This window comes from Pleurodeles waltl, chromosome 1_1, assembly GCF_031143425.1.
Source record: "Pleurodeles waltl isolate 20211129_DDA chromosome 1_1, aPleWal1.hap1.20221129, whole genome shotgun sequence".
Lineage (NCBI taxonomy): Eukaryota > Metazoa > Chordata > Amphibia > Caudata > Salamandridae > Pleurodeles > Pleurodeles waltl.
The window spans coordinates 952,748,391-952,768,842 of record NC_090436.1 but is presented as its reverse complement, the minus strand read 5'-3'; the positions used below and the strand labels follow the sequence as shown (position 1 = coordinate 952,768,842).

General features: G+C 45.1%; 1 protein-coding gene across 2 annotated transcripts in view; it reads right to left on the bottom strand.

The window, feature by feature from the left end:
• The window catches only part of UBE2D3 (ubiquitin conjugating enzyme E2 D3), a 160,166-nt gene that overhangs the window by 102,876 nt on the left and 36,838 nt on the right, over positions 1-20,452 (bottom strand). For both annotated transcript variants that reach the window (XM_069230204.1, XM_069230205.1), the window contains exons 2-3: positions 10,822-10,885; positions 10,696-10,727 (exon numbers count right to left, since the gene is read on the bottom strand). In XM_069230204.1, coding sequence (XP_069086305.1) covers positions 10,696-10,727; positions 10,822-10,885 — 96 coding nt within the window. The remainder of the gene's footprint in view (positions 1-10,695; positions 10,728-10,821; positions 10,886-20,452) is intronic.

Here is a 20,452-nt window from a genome sequence, read left to right as displayed (position 1 = left end):
GCTGCAGAATACGGATTGGGAGGAGTCGAGTAGGAGGTTCAGTTCCAGATGTGAGGAGAGTTGATGGTGGTTGTTTTTTTCCTAATACTTTGACCATGAATGGCAGTAGGGAGACCAGTTGTGGAGTTCACTGGGGATCAGCAGATAGTTTTAGACGGGCATTGACTTCTGCCCATGTCCAGTTCTCAGGGAAGGTGGCCATGGCAATTGAGGTGTTGAACAAGGTGGTAAGTATGTAGCGGATTGTGGCTTCGTTGACGGTGTGATGAGTGCCTCGGTTGGGACCCCCCCCACCTTCGTCATCCCCTGCCCCCAAGTGGACAGAGTTTATGATGGAGGCGGTGTCCTGTGGGGCAAGCTGGCTTTTTTTTTTTTTTTTTTAAGGTTAGTCAGATGTCTGTGGTGGTAGCAGGTAGTTGTGTTGCTTAAACACGTTGGTGGCCTTCGGTTGGGGTTTGAAGTTTCAGTAGATGTCGACGATCTTGTCGTGGAAGAAGTTTGCAAGGTTGTTGCAGAATTCCTGAGAGAAGGTAATGTTTGTTTCAGATGAGAGTTGGAGAATTCTTCGACAATGCTGAAGAGTTTTGTCGACTTTATTGGAGCTCAACTCAATGCGTGAGGCTAAGGACTCTTCGATTCTCTCAAAGGTCTGTGGTAGAGGTTGAGGGCTATCTTGAAGTAGGTCTAGTCCTTTGTGTCCTTGAAGGTCTGCCATCTCCTTTTCAGTTGTTTACAGTGTAGTTTAGCAGTTCTGAGGTCTTCAGTGTACCAGCTAGCCTGCTCGGTGGACCTTCTATGGGTGTTGTTGCCAAGAGAAGCAACACTGTTGGTGCAGTTGGTTATCCAATTGTTAAAGTTGCTGTCATTCCTGTCTAAGCTGTCTGCGATGGGGTGGGTGCCATTGAAGGCTTTGCTCAAGCTGTGGTAGGGGTGTTGGGCAGATTGTGAGCTGGTGATGTTGAAGTGGACGTTTGGATTCAGCGTTCCAAGTTTTTTTCATGGTGTGGTTGTAGCTTATGTGGTCGCTGGAGGGGACGATGGGGTCTAAAATGTGGCCTATGTTGTGTGGGAGTCATGGACGAGTACGGTAAACCTGATGTTCATGTTGTGGAGTAGATTGGTAGTGTTGATGTCACTGTGGTCTTAAAGATGGAAGTGGAGGTCGCCAAGCAAAATGTAGTTCTTGTAGCCTATGGAAAGAAGGGGGGGGGGGGGGAGGCGCAGGTGCATGTGGCTGCAGAAGTATGGGCGTGGTTCTGGTAACAGGGTGGCCCTGGTATTGGTTTTGCTATCTAGAGTCAGACGTTAAGGTGTTCCATGGCTGGGGTGATTCATCATATGTGGTGATGTTCCTTGTCTATGATGGCCATTCCTCCTCCAGGCTTGTTGATTCCACTGCAGTGAGTGTTCTTGTAGTCTTCAGTTACTGCTGTGGCGATGCTGGGAGCAGAAGTGGGGTTGAGCCAGGTTTCAGGGAGGAAAAGGGTATCATATGTGAGGGTGGAAATAAAGTACAAAATCTCGGTGGTGTGGTTGGTGAGCTGGTGTGCACGCTGTGGTTGGTGAGCTGGTGCGCGTGCTGTGGCAGGTGAAGTGGCAGTGGGTGCAAGTGAAAGGTCCTACCATGGAGCAGGAGTCAAAGTGGTAGCAGTGTTTATTGTGGCATCCATGGTTGAGGATGCAGAGCTCAGCTATGGTGTATCTTTAGGGGGTGGGAAGCGAGGGGTTACAGTGCTAGACACGGTTCAGGCATGGACTGGCCAGTCAGGCTTGCCTTTGGCACGCTAGCTGCATGCCTGCTATGCAGTCGCACTGCGGCCTGCATTAAGTAGGTCCAAAGGTGGACGAGCCTTCTGTTGGCGAGAAGAACATTGAGTGGGAAAACCTGCAAGATGAGGCTGTTAAGGAGGGGTTGAGGTACTCCATGTGTAAGTCTTCTTGGCTAGGCTGTTATATTGGGGTGTGGCTTTCTAACAAGCTTGTGTCTGTGTCATGGGTACTTCTAGGTGCTAGTTTGTGATATACTGCTCTTGATCCTTGGTCGCTGCTACAACATGAAACGCATAGTTGCTGCCTTGCTCTCCCGCTAAACACTTGATTCCTCAAATTGTGTGTCAATTAAAACCCCAGACCTATTTCTGGGTTGTTCTTAGAAAGTCAGTGAGTCAGTGTTTGTCTCTCTCAGTCAGTGCGTGTTTCTCGTGTCTCTGGGTGTCAGCGCGTGTCTGTGTGCCTCTCTCTTTTCTTTTCATATTTTGGTTATTTGCTATTGAGGAACTCTCCACAGAAGCACCTCACACTTTTTTTTTTTTTTTTTACAATGCTTAAAGAACAAATTACTTACCTTCGGTGACCCATTATCTGGTAGAGACATATTGTAGTTGCAGTTTCGTTACCTTAGAATTTCCCCCAGGCATCAGTGTGGATCCAGAGATTTTTTCTCATGGGGTAAGCCTGTGCACATCAGGTGGCCCTGCGTGCTGACATTGCGCTTCTGACATTGAAAGTCTGGAAAGAAAGTAAACACTGACCACTGGTGCGTCAAAAACTAGGGCCCAGAAAGGGAATTCTCAGTCCCTAGGGATCAGTCCGCAGAGCGGGGATGGGGGGGAGGGGCAGAAAAGAATCTGTAACTAGAATAGGTCTCTACCAGATATGACGTTACCAAAGGTGAGTAACTTGTTCTTTAAGCATTGTTAATAGAACATAAAGGTGCCATAATAGCATATAACAAAATATTAAAAGTGAAAAAAAATAATAATAATAAAGAGACAACTTGTCCATCTGATAGAGACTTCTAGTTGCAGATTCCTTACCTTAGAATACATACCAGCGCAATATCATCCACAAAGGTGGGTCTGCAAACCAAGATCATTCTAGGAAGACCTGCAAGACCAAATGGGCAAAGTACCCGTTCCTTCAGGCTTAGCTGTTCAAGCAGGAGTGTTTGGTGAACATGTGCAAAGGTGCCCATGTTGCGGACTGACAGATGCCCAGGACTGGAACTCTATCCTAAAGCAGTGGTTGCAGCTGTTACTCTAGTAGAGTGATTGCACAAACATTCAGAGGGTTGCTTTTTAGCCAGTGCCAAGCACATTTTAATGCAGAGATCGACCCATCCAGAGATGGTTCTCTTCTGCACTGCCAGACCTTTCTTCGCACCCACATACCCAACAAAGAGTTGATCATCCAGCCAGAACTCTTTGGTACAATCAAGGTAGAATGCCAACACTCTTTGGGTACAGGCAGTGGAGTCTCTCCCCTTCCTTAGAAGGATGTGCATAAAAGAGTCAAGGTGATGGATTAGCCTACCCGAAAGGATGTGACCACTTTTGGCAAAAAGGAAGCCATGGTGTCCCGCTAGATGGAAAGGTAGGGTGGCTTAGATGACAATTACAGCAACTCGCTCACCCTGATGGCAGAATACATGCCCACAAGGAATGCTGTTTTTAATGTTGGAAGCCTGAGAGGACAATTGTGAAGAAGTTCAAAAGGAGCACACATGAGAAATGTCAGAACCAAACTCCAATCTCATTGGGGCATGAATGGTGATGGAGGTAACATGTGGGTAGGACCCTTAAGAAACCTAGTAACTTTAGGAAACTTAGAGGGTTGATCAGGTAATCTCAGAAATACAGCGGTAGTAGACAAATATCCTTCGAGGGGGCCCAAAGCAGAATCCTGCTGGGCCAAAGAGTATAAACAAGAGGACCTTGGAAAGAGGAGCAGAGAGAGGGTCAACCGACTCGTCTGTGCACCATGCTACAAATGTGTTCCATCGACAGGCGTATACTGTTTTGGTGGAGGGACGTTGGGCTGCCAAAGTAACATTGCACACTTTGGGCGAAGGTCAAAAGCTGTAAACGGTCACCCTCAATCTCCAAGCAAGAAGGCGGAGACCGGACAGTTTTGGGTGGCAAACCCTCCCCTGCTGTTCCAAAAAGGGCAGTCTACTCACAGGATTGATGGCCATGCTCAATAGCTCAGGACAGGAGACTGTACCCAGTCCAGAGCCACAAGGATTACTTGGACATGATCATTCTTGAGAACTCTGGGCATGAGTGGTATGGGTGGAAAGGCATACATGAGACCAGAGTTTCACTTAGGACGAAGAACGTTGCTGAGCAAGTGCTGCCTTGGAAACTCCAATGTGCTAACTGCTGTCCTCGTGCTTACTCTGCACAGGCCAACAGATCTAACCAAGGTTCTCCTCACTGCTGAATGAGACCTTGCCCAATCTCTGGATGGAGATGCCATTCATGATAGACCAGGCATTGTCAGTTGAGTTTGTCCGCTCTGGCATTCAGACAGCCTGCCAGGTATTGAACCACCAAGGAAATGCCCTGATGTTACAGCCAAGTCCAGAAGCGCAGAGCCTCCTGACAAAGGGTCTACAACCTCACCCGCCCTTGCTTGTTACACTACCACATGGCAGAGGTGTTGTCCAAGAACAACTGCACTACTTTTGTTTTGAGAGCGGGAAGGAATGCCTTCAATGCCAGTCTGATCACCCTGGGATCCAAAAAAAAACTTATGTGGAGTCCAGACTCCACCAGAAACCAGATGCCTCTGATGTACGTCTCTCCCATATGACCACCCCATCCCAGGAACGATATATCTGTCACTACTATTCGATCTGGTTGGGAAAGGGAACAGGCTAGAACCTTAGACCAAATTGTGGTTTAAGAGCCACCACTGCAGATCTTGCAAAGCTCCCTCAGATCTGGACCATGCTGGAGAGATTTTCCTGATGCTGCGCCAACTGGAGCTTCAGGTCCCACTCAGAGCCCACATGTGCAGTCTGGCATGCGTCACCAGCAGGATGCAGGAGGCCCAGCAGCAGCCTTCAAGTCATTATCCCTAAAAGGATCAATTATGAAGCATCAGTATCAGCCTGAATGTCCTGGACTCTCCGCACAGGAGGATAAGCCAGAAACTGCACAAAATCCAGAACAGTTCTGGCGAAAGGGAGCATCTGAGAGGAATGTATGGGTGACTTAGGCATGTTTATAATTAACTCCAGAGAATGCAGGAAGTCTGCTGTAGTCTAGAGGTTGAAGACGACAGGCTGGGGAAAGCCTGCCTTTAGCAGCCAGTTGCATAGGTAGTGGGAAGACTGAAATCTCTGACCTGTGCAGGTGAGCTGCAACTACTGCCATCACCTTGGTGAACACCTGAGGGGCGCTGGTAAGCCCAAAGGGGATCATGGTAAACTGAAAAAGCTCATGGCCTACCGGGAACTGCACAAAATGTCTGTTGGCAGGCAAGCCAGGTATATGGAAATTGGTGTCCTGCAAGTCCAGTGCTGCCATCCAGTCTCCTGGGTGCAGAGCACATAGAGCCTGCGTGAGCATTTTGAACAACTTCTAGAGGAAGAGCTTGAGGGACCGAAGGTCTAGGATAGGGCACAAGCCCTCGCCCTTTTTGGGCACCACAAAGTAGCAGGAATAACCAAAGCATACTTCTGGCAAAGGGACCCTCTCTATGGCTCCCTTGGCCAAGACAGCTGTAACCTCTGCGTGAGAAGGGCCTGGTGAACCTCAGATCGTAGGATGGCGGCATGGTTACAAGGGTAGCCTTGAAGACCGCTCCGGACTATTTGCAAAACCCATGGCTGATATGATGGACCACCAGTGTGGGAGGTGACGGCGCATTCTGCATCAGACTGATCCCTGGTGGGGAAGTATCAGACTAGAAAGGTTGTGTGCCCACTAGGGTAGGGGGGATGGAAGGAGGGGAGTGAGGTAGTTGCGGAGAGGTGGGCTGGCTAGACCTCTGGCACTCTGATCCACAAGGACTTTAGATCCATGTCCTCAGCCATGCAGGTGCTGGGCAGCATTCACAGCAAGGAGGCTGGATGGGAAGGGATGTGATTGTGCACCATTATAGCCACATAAGGGGAAAAAAGCAGACTGAGGGGGCAAGAGGCAGCTGTGAGGCCTATGAACCTGGCCACAGCCTGGGACTCATTAATAGGGTTCGAGCACCAAGTCCCCTTTGTCTCCAGCAAGATGGGTGCCATCAAAGGGCATGTCCATAACAGTAGACTGGACATCTCCCAAAAAGACAGATGTCCTGAACCAGGCGTGGCACCTCAAGGCTACAGGCCTAGTGAGTTAGTCCTATACAATCCACATAGTATTGGGATCTTTGCTGCATCTCTCCTACTAGCAACAACTTAGGACAGATTGTCCCGGACCTCTTCCGGGACCTTCGGCAGGACCTGCGCAACCATGTCTAATAAAGTATGGGTGTAACAGCCCAAAAGGCATGCACTGTTCACGAACTGCAATGCCAGGCTGGAGGAAGAAAACTTTTTTCCAGGTTGATCCATCTTCTTGGATTTCCTAACTGGGAGTGTGTGGAAGGGAATGCGCCCAGGGAAGTAGAGGCTTGGATAACCAAGCTCTCAGGGGTTGGGTTCTGTGTGAGGAACACTGGGCCATTTGGAGCGGGTCTATGGGGCAGGTAACCGTTCTGTTCACAGAAGCCCCTGTACTGGGTTTGTACTAGGTAACCAGCAGGACATCAGTAAGGGTTTCACTGAAGGGTAAAAAGGGTTCAGAGTATGAAGTCCCTCTGTCTGAAGGCAGGCTCAAGGCCCACGAGCTAGCCTATTCTTCGCACCAACATTGAGTAGGACGCACCCTCCTCCGTAGCCACGGTAGTGGGAGAAAGGATGCCAGTGTCAGGGGAAGTGTCTCGACTACTGGCCTCACACCCAGGTCTGTCTGCCAGCCCATTGGATCTTCTAGCTGGTATTCTAAAGGATCCAGCAACCACTCCCAATCCTCACTGTACCAAACCCGAAAAGAATAAGGGTCAGGATCTAACCATCCAACTTATGGAGCAAGGGCCCAGTCAAAAATCGAAATTAGTATTGCACAATGCCAGTTTGGTTCTGTTAGCAATGAGGATATTGTGTGGGGGAGGGGGGCTGTCGATGCCACTCTGGGACAGACAGCATGAGGAGCGTTGACATTGCAACCAGCGTCAAGGAAGGTCGAGGTGGTATGATCGATGCTAGTTCGTATTCAGGAATGGATCCATGGGTGCCCCTTGGAGCAGACAGAACCCGAGGGGGGTCCTGCCAACCCTGTGGTGCTCGAAGGCACTCCAGAGGAGTGAACTGCTCAAATGAGGAGAATTGCCTCATACAACTCTCAGACTAGGTCAGAGGTCACTCGGGGAGGCGTGGCGACGATCCAGATGCAGGCTCAGCGGACAGAGGCCTGGAACGATGATGCTCCTCATCGGCCGACAGATAGAAGTCAAAGAAGACTAAACATTCTTCGACTTCATCCTATCTGGGCCTCAACTTACCCATCCATCCTGAGGACTTTAAGTGGGATGATGAAGAATGGGGGCTCTACAACTGTTCTTGGGACCTTCCTCTCAACCAAGAGAGACGCATGGACAAACCCTGAGCCAAAATTAGCTTTAGGGAATACTCCCTCAAAGTTTTCGGATTAATGGCCTGATATGAGGAGCATTTTAGGTCATGGTTGCACTCCGGGAACCACAGCGGATCCATCACAGACATTGCCCAATAACAGGATCTGCAAGACAAGAATCAGGGCTTGCTTGATGTACAAGGAGTGTAAACATTTAAAAAAATAATTAAAAAAATATGTATCTAGATATCTATATCTCTCGATAAAAAGTTGAAAAAGCCCAGTCAGAAAGTGACTGAGGGGGTGGCCCTTTTTCAGATCTGCACTAGCTGGCACAGAAAGAAAAGAACTGCTGTCAGCATGCCTATATAGTAGACGCAATGCCATATCCGGCGCGCATGATGCAGACAACTAACGCGGAGACTACCAACGCAACCAGACAGCCCACAGGGGTACTGCTTGAGAAAAATCTCCAGATCCAGACTCACTCCTGGGGGAAATTCTACGGTAAGGAATCAGCAACTAGAAGTCTCCATCAGCTAAACAGATTAATAAAAACTAATGTTGCTGCATGCAAGCAGGAAGAGATGAGCATTATTTGAAATCAACGTATCACTGAAACTGTGATAATTAAGCAACAGAAGATGTGGTTGCAATAGTCATAGCTCAAGTTAAAACGAAGTCCAAGAGAAATTTCCGTTACACTGGTATAATCTAACAGTTTTGCATTAAACTTTTTACAGGAGGTGACACCATTATGCTAGTTGTGAAGCATAGGACCACGACAAACAATCAGAGTACAAGCAGATGTTTGCGCTATTTTTAGGGCAAAATATGCCCTCATGTTTACTCACTTTGAGCTAAACTATTGCAGTTTTACCATTCTCACAGTTTTGTGGAAAATTCCCTTGATTACACAGAAGCAAATTCTGAGAATGATGCAAACACCTAGTTTAAAAATATTTTTTTTAAATACGGACTTGAAATCAGATTGGGTAACTACATAAAACAGGCGAACCAGGCAAAGCCAAAACGTGATAAAAGAAATGCAACCTAGAAAGATACCAGAGAAAGTGCCAATGTTGAAGTATCATAGAATGGGGAGGATAAAATGTCACACTATGCAGATGATATTCTGTTATATTTCTGACCCAGAACTTGCACTACTCCGACTGATGCAAACTTTCACATCCATAGGAACTTCTCTGGATAAACAATCAACTGGGGGGAAAGCCCAAATCTATATCCTCAACAGGAGACCACCATGGCTTCTCAGCACTGCCCAGCTGAAGTAGTGACTCAAAAATCTTTGACAAAGTCGAAAAAGATCAGTCAAAAACCTACACAGAACCAAACTTCCTTTTACGATGCAAACATACAGCCGCCGGCCCCTAGAGATTAAAGAAATGTCCAACATTGGAGGACACTCCTCTGGACGATTTTGGGCAGAGCGGCACTATTTAAAATGTCCTTGTTGCCCCGATTCCTATATGTATTACATTCCTATCCAGTCCCTGCCGCTTATTTTATGGCCACTGCCAGTGAGGTGGCGACGTTGCTGTGGAACAGGGGTCCCGCACGAATAGCACAATCAAAACTCTGAAGTGGGCAGTATGATGGGGAGTCGCACTGCCAAACAACCAAGTATTATTGGGCGGCACACATGACCACTATCAACGACTGGGCCCTTGGGCCATCAGATGACACCAGCCTATCACATGGACCACCTTAACCTACAATAAGGTGGCTACCTGAAAACCCTCTATGGGCCACCCAGGCAGCTGAAACTTCAAAGACCAGCAGCCACAAGTGTCCAGATTTAGAATAAAGCTGCTAGATTTCTGGGATGGTTCGAGAGGTTAACACTATCCACACCACCATAGGATACAGCAAAACTGGGAAATCTGTGCGATATCCCTGGTTTCTCAAAATGGGACCTTATAGGTGTCTCCAGTGTGGGAGATTCACGAAATCAAGACGGATTCTGCCCTTTTCGACCTGAAACGAGAATACCAATTGGCTCCCACAAAAATATACCAATACTTGCAAGTCCGTCCTGCGCTAACTACCGATATACCCAAGGGCACATAGCGCCCTGATTCAATGCCACTGGAAGACCATCGGTTAGACAACTACAGGACATCCAAAGCCAACTCCCTCACATATAGATACATTATGTACAACTCGCCAAACACCCTAAAGCACCTCCGTGACAACTTGGGGGACTGGAAGATGTAGAATGTGTAGAAGCCCTGGCCTCCCCTAGGGAGACAGCCATCTATACATATTCCAACTTGTACAATTAAATATATTACATCGCAGCTACTACTTTCCGACAACACTTTACAAATGGGAAGAACTACGACGACTAGGTGTAGGCGTGGTTGTCACCAGGTAGGCACCTTCTACCTTGTGATTTGTGAATGCCTGGAAAACCAGTCCTTCTGGAAAACGGTACTGGATTGTGTAAATGGGGTATTGGTGGCTTTCCTGGTTCCAATAGCTCTCACCGGAGGCCCAGATCCGGGTAACGCAGGGTTTATCCTTTGCTATGCGAAACATTGACATATCCTGGAGGCCAGGACTAGACCACAATTAGCCGCATGGAAAAAAGAAGACATGGACTGGTGCATAATGGCAGAGAAAACACTCTGAGGGATGGGGATGCCCAAGAAAATGGGGTGCCTGGAACACTTACAGGGGTAACATCTGTAGAGCGGCCAACAGGATGACATTTCAGAGCCACAGCTCTGAGGTACAATACCAGGAGGTCAATACCCATGGTGAAATCCAAGGTAGAGTGAGAGTATTCTAGATTAATCATTATTCAAAAAGTGGTGTGGTGGGTTTATTTGCACTGTTCTTTAAGTATCATAGAAGGCTAAATCTGCAAATGAGAACGAGGTAAAATAGCAAGGAGTCTTTGTTACATATATCTTGCGCAAGATAATCTACTCTGACATCAAGGCATAAAATAATGCACCTCAACTGGGTTGAAATAATGTTAAATACTGGCTCACCTCCTTGTTTAACTCCTTTAGAAAACAACTGTAGTTTACCCATAGGCTATCTTAAACCTCTGTAAATGTTCTTCTCTCCAACTAGGCTTGGTGACTAAATTATAGGCAATTCCATTAGCTTTCCAGATGCAGCGTTTCTCACTAAACTTCAACGATTTAGTAAGCAGATTTATTATGGTTTACAGACTATCCTGCGTGAATTGCTTTTTTTCCCCACCATGAAAGCATTATCCAAGGCAATTTAGGTAAAAGATTTTAAAAAGGATAATTATACTACTTACAGGTCCCATAATTGTTGCTTGCCAATGAAACACTACAAAACAGAAAAAAGGAGGAAATGTGTGATTTAGAGTCATGTTCACCAGTCCACAAAATAAAACAAAAATCATGAACAGTACTTTACTTACTATCATCACCAACTGGACCTGCAGAACACTGTGCTGGTGGGTCACGAGCCAAATCATTGAGTTCCTAGGCAAAAGAAACCAGAGTCAAATTCACAGATTGCGAGGAGGCTTTCTACCGAGTTGAAGCTTTAGATTAAAGGAATTCATTATCAGCACACAAAGTACAATTAACCATTTAAACAGTATTTCCAAACCAAAAGAAAGTCCATATAATATTCCAGCATTGCAATAGCTCACATCGATAAAAATAAATAAACCGTCATCCCCCCCTCCCCTCAACTGCCACTAATCACTAGAAAGGCAGGCTAAAAGGCTTTATTAAAGCATGCTTAGCACACTAAAATAAAGAAAAAAGCAGTATATATTTTTTGAGTAACATTACTGGATACATCTTTGCCCTCCTTGCACTATTCTGGTCTATTGTTACACTAGTCAAAAATTAAGAAAAAAAGCATCATAAAATAGGGACTTGGAAACCCCTTTTTGTGGGATATGTTAAATCGCTCAATAGAATGCCTACTGTGGGCATTCTGTTTTAATACTAGACCCTCCACAGCACTCAAAAAGCAAGACTTATATAACCAGTCTCTGCTCGACTTTGAAGGGAAGGCAGAGGAAGCACTGTTAAAAAGTTAAGACTAGGGTTCGGTGAAATATTCTGTTCCGCCAGCAGAATTTTATCCACTCCGCATTACTCTTTAACACAAAGTTCTTGTCAAATGCCACCAATTGCAGTGTGGTGAAATTTTTGTACTGCAAGGCTCCAGAGTATGAAAGCAAGATTTGGCATCCCCTAGCATGGATGCTCGGATGGGTCCGTTTGATTAGATTTGCTGCCGCTCAAGTAGATTTTCTAATTGAGAGGCAGCAAAATAAACCCAGATGGCCACATGCTCTTGCCTAGCACATGGTGCTTATTTTCAAGTCCGCTTGCACTACCGGCTCCAAATTGCAGTGCAGCTTATATTTTTGCCTATTGGTGGAGTTATGCCATTTTTTATTTCGGTTTGTTGTTTAAAAAAAAAAAAAAAAAAAACTGTGTTCCTCCCACCCCTAGATAAAACTAAACAATTTTGTTGGAAATGTTATGGGAAGTGTAAGTGTGTGTGTGTGTGTGTGTGTGTGTGTGTGTGTGTGTGTGTGTGTGTGTGGGGGCGGGGGGGGGTGTCAGGGGGGGTACATTTTAAAATGTCAAAAGGGGGTAGTGACAGACATGCAAATGTTGTCTGGAGCACCTTATTCGTTCTTCCTCATAAAACTGATATTAAAAATCTGATACAGCACCCACAATGCGTAAATATGTATCATTATAAGGCACTAAAGTGCTGCCCAATTACTAGCCTCTACACACAGGCCCTTGATGTGAGGGTTAGGGAGTGCTGATTGAAGTACATAAGAATAAACTTCCACAGAGTATGAGTAATCCAACACAGGAGTTATAGTACAAAGGAATTGGCTTGGCAAGAATTAAAGGGTTTTCAAGCACACTTTTCTTGTGAACTGAAGGTTTACGAAGCACTAGTTGCGAGTATCTTAAGACTGCAATATCGCAAGGGACGATTTACTCTCGCAAACTTTGTCATGAAGACTTTTTAAATAGTTTCAACAGTAGCAAGGATGCTACGGATGTGCATTTGACACACTTGAAGTTAAGAGCTGGATGACATGTACAGGACATCCAATACTATGCAAGTTTACTGGAGCCAATCGGTCTTGCCTATGAAAGTGCCTTTTGTATCATTGATAGGTTGCACTGTCACTGATCTAACTTCATTCATCCATACATCGCTTAGTTCTTGCATTCACACACACACACCAAAAACTCAACTTTACAACAAAAAAATATACAAATGGTAAAAAAAAAATATATTAAAAAAAGATGCTAAACACAGCGTGCATGTTTGCTCTAACAAAACTAAACCTAACAGCATGCATCCGTCTTGCATCTCAGAAGTTGAAGGTTCACCACCGCCACCCTATCCTCCTCCCATGCCAGTTCACCTTTCTGCCCTTGACACTGGTGGCACAGCATGGAGGAAGCCTGGACAAAGCAGTCTCTCTTATTGCAGTGTTAGGCCATCAGGGGAATGGAAGATGTGCCTACACCAACACTGAACAGGGGCCTACGCATCCATCAGGGAAACATGGATGGGCATGGTGAGGGTTATCCTAGCAAGACCAGTGATCAGTGAACTGGCAGCTCCCCTCACAGCAACGGTCCATAGTTTGGAATGGTCAAATTCAAAGCATTTAAGCAACACTAACAGACCACCAATGATTACTAAGCCACACTAGTAATGCCATCGCAAGGAGGTGCGCCTGTGATTCACCTGGAAACAACTCTTGAAAAACACTCAGGGTAGTTTAAGAGGCTATTACGAGTGATCCTAGACACATAGTGCTCACCAGAAACAAAAAACAACGCAGTTACCATCGAGTTTAATCTTCTCCAAAATGATCATTCGAAACTGGCTTAATGGTTCGACAACAGTCAGTTGGCACTCACTTTGATGCAGACAACACTGAGATAAGTACAGACCCACCTACAAACTCCGAGGACATAGGTGTAAGAACTGCAACTGCATGCTGAGTACCATGAAGGGCAATCCAGGTGCAACAACATATACCTCCTTAGTTTCTCTGGACACAGAGGGACCAAACACTGAACTATTTCTGGAGCAATATTTGTTGACCACCACCTTAGCAGGCAAGGCCCCTAAAGATTTTCTCATTTGAAAGAATACACGGAGTCCTGGAATGACCTCTACAATCTGGTGCTGTCCTACACCCTGTTATTGCACAGCTTCTCAACTACAGGGGCCTTATTTTGCAATTAAGGCCAAGGGTGCTTGGCAATTTGAGGGCACTGCAATCACAGCCTACTTAGACTATCCAGCAGAGGTGCAACATTGCCAAAACTCCTAAATCGCAATTAATGAGTTGCACATCAGGGGTCTGAAATATGCTCTCCTTTTCCCCCCAAACAAGCTGCGAGTGGTGGAAGGTGACAAGACATGCTTCTATCAATCATTTGAAGAGTCATAGGCTTGGCGGCACTCAATGAGTGGAGATCCTACCTACAGGTAAATAATCCAGGGAGCATAGGTGGCTGAAAACAAGGCGAAGTAGAAAACCTTTGAGCCTCACCATGGATGTACAGGCAGCCATTGCAAGGGTGCAAGTGGTAGCGATGTTGTGCAAGAATTATGTACCCGCACCCCCACATCCGAATACTCGTTCTATTCCACAGAATATGCTATCCATACATGATTAGACATCTTCTTTTGCAGCACCACACAGTGCTCATGAATAGACCAAGAATACCTTGCATGTACCATCTCAGACCACATTAAAAATGGTGCTCCAAGCCTGGAGGCTCTGAAGTGAGACATTACACCAGGACACATCACACAATACTCTACTGAAAACACTAGTTCAGTCTCATTCAGAGCCACAGAATGGGAGGCCTTCAATGTGGTCATGTGGGATCAGTGTATCACTATCACATAGGGCGCTTAACCACCATTACTCAGGAACATTTGTCACTGAAAACATGACAGACACTGCCCATGCTGACAGAACGACTGTGGGAACTTAGATTTACACATAATTAACGGAGTGAGAAGATCGAGAAATTCGACTTTACGGAGTATACAGCCTGACAGCATGGAGACTATGAGAGCTGGAGGACCGTTGGCATGTCTGCTGAGAGGAGAAACCATGTGTCCTGATAGGGGTGATCAGATCAGCCACAGCCATCATACTCAATACAAGTAGCCTGCCGCAGATCAATTGCGCCAAATTCATCCTGGGGCTACTTACCCCCCCAGCATCAACTTGTTACAACACAGTGAACTTTAAGAGACTGCAAGCAGAAGTCCGCAAAGCCATAGCCCAGATGGCAAAAAATAAGCCACCAGGAACGGATTGTCTATCCATCTAATTTTACTCAACATCTCGATATATGTGACCCAGGGCACACCGAAATTATTACAGAGATAAGAGGCGTGAAAGGTAGGCTGGATCCTAAAATCTCTCAGAGAAGCACCGATAGTAGTACTACCCAAACCAGGATGCGACATGCACAACTGGGCCAGGATAGAACAGAACTGGTCGTGTCAACACTGCTACAAGAGCTCTAGGTGTACTGCAGCTGTCAGAAAGCTATAACCACGCTCTGACATACACTCAATGTACAACACAGACTGACCTAGGCATTATAACACAATAAGCAAAGGACCTGGGAAAGGAAATTTCTGCTAAACAATGGAAAAGTACATTTCAACGGCTAAAGAAATGTCTGCTGGGCCTGGTGGCTAGACCTGAAAAACACAGATCTGTGAAGGTTTGTTGATTTAGTTTTTGCACTTTTCAAGCACAATTAACCCATGTCAGGGAAAACCAGTGAGACACCAAAAACCTGGCACTGGCTACGCAATCTGAAAATTAGGTTAAGGTACAAATACATGTTATTACGGTGACCCAGCTATGGGAGGGCAGGGGGCAGGTCTGGCCAAAAGAGACCTGAGCCTGTGGTGAACACTGTTTGGCCACTAAGGTGGTCTAACGGGAAAGGGAATGCTACTGGTGTGAGAGCAGCACATCAAGGCAGCACAGCCCAGAAAATAGCCAACTCTGTGTTAAATACGAAGTCAGGCAGCATAATGGCAGCCAAGGATCATCACAGACCATATCAACCACCTCCCACTCTCCCCAACCTGAATACAGACATTATTCCACCCGCATTGGTGGGGACACCTCATTCTTGGAGACCAAGAGAGTACTACTCCATAACACTGTATTCCTCTGCATGCAGAGTATTTTTTTGCATTTATCATCACATGGGACTAGATCATTTATCCAGAACAGGCATCTATCCTGGGATAAGGGAGTGTTCCAACACTATTGAAAGAGGCTCGGTGTACTTAACAGTCCGGGGACTGCCAATCCTTGAGGAGGGATGCAAGTGCTAATGCGTAACCATGCCAACAGTGTTTTTTGTGCAGGTACGTGTACCTGTAAGTTTACTACCTTGTTAAAAGACAAAGCAATTTTAAGGTATAAATAAAAGCAATTGCCTTAAGATATACAGTGAAATACAAGCACACAAGTGGAAACTTAGCCAAACCAAATCCTGTACTCATGAGAATCACTATGTGGGTGGACCCTAAGCACCTAACCAGTGGTAAGCTATATGTTTAGCGTACACCTCTGAAATGATTTTAATGTGAACATATTTATAACAGTGCTTATCAGGTGAAATGCATCAGGATGTTGCCAGTTATTTATTTTTGAGCAGCCTAACTCTCAGTGACCAAGATGATGCATAAACCATCCGGCAGACTGCACACATTTGCACCTGCAGCTCATCAGCCACCACAGAAGTCATGAGGGGACACTCAAAAGGGCACACCATTTGCTCACTTCCCATGTCAATCTTTTTTTATTCTTTTTGGAGAAAGACCATAGGGCTACACTCCAAACACCACTCTCACTAACCCCACCAATAGGGTACTGCCACCACATTGGAGTGATGGCACAAAGGTTGCTAAATTTCAGCAAGAAGAATCCTGAAATGGAAGGTTTTGATCAAATACTAGCCCTCCATTGTGGTCACAACCTTCCCCAGATTTGTGCTTGCCTGGTTCTAACTCCAGTTATCATGGGTCCAAGGTATCGTTAATCAGTACCCAACAGACTCCAGCTATGAAAAGCTGAAAACAGCTTAGAATTTGCAAGATGGCATCATAATGTCCACTGTACAAAGGATTAGGGAAGTCCTATAGACCCAGGCAAGTATCAGAAAGCATGCCTGGTTGGGGGGAGGCTTTGCCCTCAATCTCACTACAGCAGGTACCACTGAACTAGTGCCAGCACTTTAGACACATGCTGTGCCACACAAAGAGAAGGTCTACTTTATCTTCTGGATAGAAAACCTAAACAGCATGTCAGACATACCTGGGGCATTTTATCAAGCGGTGTAATAACCACTGCTGAAAAGGTATACTAAGCAGTGTGCGAGGGCACACACTCCTAGTTTTGGGAGGCAGGGAGAGCTTTTGCCAATATGCTAACATGATAGAAAAACAAGGTTGTCTCGAATTAGGCATTCTATCTGCAAAGGACTTGTTACTGGGACCTGTAAAAGTGAACCTCTGTGTAATCTGCCATTGTGAAGAGGATGGTTTGTGGAGTTTGGAACAGGCTGCTGTCCTCAACCTTTTCAAAGTTCTTCTACTACTTTAAAACCTAATTATTGAATTTATGTGCTTCAACGTGAGTGCTTTATAAATCAGATCTAGCTATGGCTCTAATATAATGTGAGATAGTGAAAATGATATTCATGTAGTGCACTTCTTGGGAGAATCAGACACTGAAAAAGAACAAGGCATATGCTCCTCCACAACTGAGAACATACATTTGCCGACAAATTCACCCAGTCACCTGATACAACACCTATAGGAAAGGTTCTTCAGAACATACATAATGGAAAACTGTATAATACAACTCTTGACCAGCATCAAGGACAAGTAGGGTATGACAAAGGGAAGGTAAGGACATCTGTGGGGTTGGCTGCCAGAAGTAATTGGGCACATGGCTGGCCAGAGGTCAAAACCGGAAGAAAAAAAAAAAACATCAAAATGAAATATGGAGTTGGGAATCCGCAGGGGTTGGCTGCTGTAAAGGGCTACAGTGCCTATCTGTAAGCCAGGCAATGCAGCCAACCCCTTGCGCCCAGACTAATGGAAAGCTCGGAGGTTGAATTAGATGATTAGCATAATAAAAAAAAAGAAAATTAAAAAAAAAAAAAACATCTAACTGGAAAACAAAGTTAGAGTGACGTTCCAATTAGGTGTCTAAAGAACACTAAAAGTACTGTTCAAAAGAAACAACAACAACAAAAAAAAAAATCCTGAAATTCACCAGTAACAGCTTACCAAGCTTAACATAGCCTGCATCCCTGCCATGCACTGCTTATGACCACACATTACGTCACTCATGACGTGTCAAATGACATCACTGATAAAATGGAGTCATTTGGACAGCTTCCTATAGTTCGTAGACTTGAAGTAATTAAACATGGTATATCTGGCCGGTTTTCAATCAGCAAACATGTGTTAATGGATATAGCCTTAGACCACAAGCTGGACACACAGCTTATCTGTCAAATCGTTCATTTAAAACTGGTATTCACCCAGCTAACAAGGTCCCCATATACTTTAATGGACTCACTTTCTTTATTTCTTTGACACCCTCCTAAATGAGTTTGTATTCACTTCCCTTCAATGGGATCATTTTGTAAAGGCTTCACATGGCCCGTAATTTTAAGGCAAGAGGTTGATAGGTAGCCATTTCACTGAAAAGACACCTTCTGTCAAGCACTTCGGAAACACTATGTAGGTTTGTAAAATGCACCACACACTTTGAGGGTTCAATGGCCTTAGAGCCATGTTTACAAGTACAATGTCAGATAAATCACCTCTACGTGGGATAGCCTATTTCCGTTTAATTTATTAACCTGTAATGCCTCATACGTTTCTGCAGAGTTCCAGAAATAAACATCAACACCTTTAACATACTTGTTATAATTTCTCTACAGCACTGTATTACAGCTGTTTAACAGGCACATGCCAGACAAACATTGGTCCATAATCTAATCTATTGTCAACAGAAGCTTTGGTCTTACTCAGATATTTTTTGTGCTAGGCATTGGTATTAAGGAATATTCTTTGACACTATCCTGGAGTTCACATCACGTGCTCAGAATTTACCTTGTTTAACATGGACTACAAACTACACCACAAACTTTAGGGGTTTGCAAAAGTGAACATAAATAAATATACTTGCCTCAAGGACTTGCGTCATTTAAATGTTCTACACCCACACATGTTCACACATTAGCTCTATGCTATACGACTATGGTGTTATTAGGAATGTCAATGATGTGTAACTTGTTAGGAATCATGTGAGGTCACAAGCAGTACATGGTGGGGAAGTGGACAAGTTATAGTTTGCTCAGTATACTGAAACCCGTGAACTTGAGAGGTTTTTTAATTTAGTTATTTCAACACCCAACTATTAAGTAACTTTAACTTCTGAGGTTTTTTCTAGAGAAAATAAAAAAGGTACATACATATGTAAAACTAAACTGAGCATATCAGTATTAATTCTACTCATAGCAGCAATTAGCCTACCTTCTTATTTGAGGGGGGAATCTGGCTTTTTCACACTACAGAGTGCTGTGTTTGTTGCAGTGGAGAGGTGAAGTCATGGGTGACCCATATGTAGGATACAAAACGTACGTGGTATTTACCGATTTCCGGGGGGAATGGGGGAACTGAGAGAAAGTACTTGCCGAGGAAAATGGTTAGAACTGTTATTGTATTCTCAAGTTTGATCAATCCAGATAATGCTTGAGGACAATTCCCTAAAAACCAAGACCCTTATGATTTCCCATTTCTGTGAAGAGCATAGATAATTGTAGCCAGCACTGAAAAACGCCTTTAGTGCAGACCTTCTAATAGAGGCCGGCCAATGGGATTCTTCTTCTTAACCACAGTTGGCCTTGACAGTCGTTTACCCTGTTTGAGTAGGGAAAAGGCAACCATTTAAGGGGAGTAGCAAAGTCTACCTGAATGTCTTCATTGTGTATTCGCCAGACCCAAGACAGTCTTAGTGGGCAAGGTCCAAATGCCCACAAATTATCATGTTCATCTGTGACTGGGTTAGGCTTCACATTGGACAATCTCTTGTGAAACCAGGAGAATGATAATCTGGCATGTCCATGGTCTCCTTGGGGAGACCACCAGTGATACCAACCGTGCCTAAAATGGCCTTAACGCAAAGGAGCTGGCATTGAATCCCTCATCTCTAGCTTGAGGAAGAAAGAAAACAATTAAGCACTTGGGTCAGCGAGAGTCTTTGAGCCACCTTCCATAAAAAAGTGATACAGTAGACCACTGAAGGTGGACTACTGGTTGCAACAACAAGGAAGAATGTTGAATCTAAGGCATTGGTTCCAAACTTTTTGACTTCTGTGAACCCCCACTTCATTACTGGATCCCAGTGACCCCCACTGAATCATTATTAGAATCTGGGGACCCCCACTGAGTCATTACTGAAAGCTAGGAACGTAATCTGTTATTTAATTTTGTAAGCAGTCACAGATCCCCTGAGGAGGTTTTGCGGACCCCGAAGGGGCCCCAGGCCACAGTTGTCAACCAATGATCTAAGACACCAAACTAGATCTCAGCAGGGAGAAGATGATAGGATAAGGAGACCCAAACATAAGAGTCTGACCAGAACAGTTAGACTGGTTTAGGTAGCTTGCTGGAAAGGATGGCCTCAGCAAGAACTCAGTCTGCATGTCTTCCTATAATTCCTAAGAACCAGACAACTGTGGGACGGTGCAGGGGACTGGCCTGGAGAAACTGGATCACTTGCTTACTCCTGGGATGCACCTCCTCATCCACCAATTTGATGGCCTCCCATCCTCAAGCAGAGGGACTTTAACAGAGGGGAGAGGGGATTGGGGGAGGTAGGCCTTCTAAGGACTCAGACTAACGTCTGTAGTTCCAGAGACAATGGAGACAACTAGAATATATCCAGGCCACAAGATGTATTCTACCTC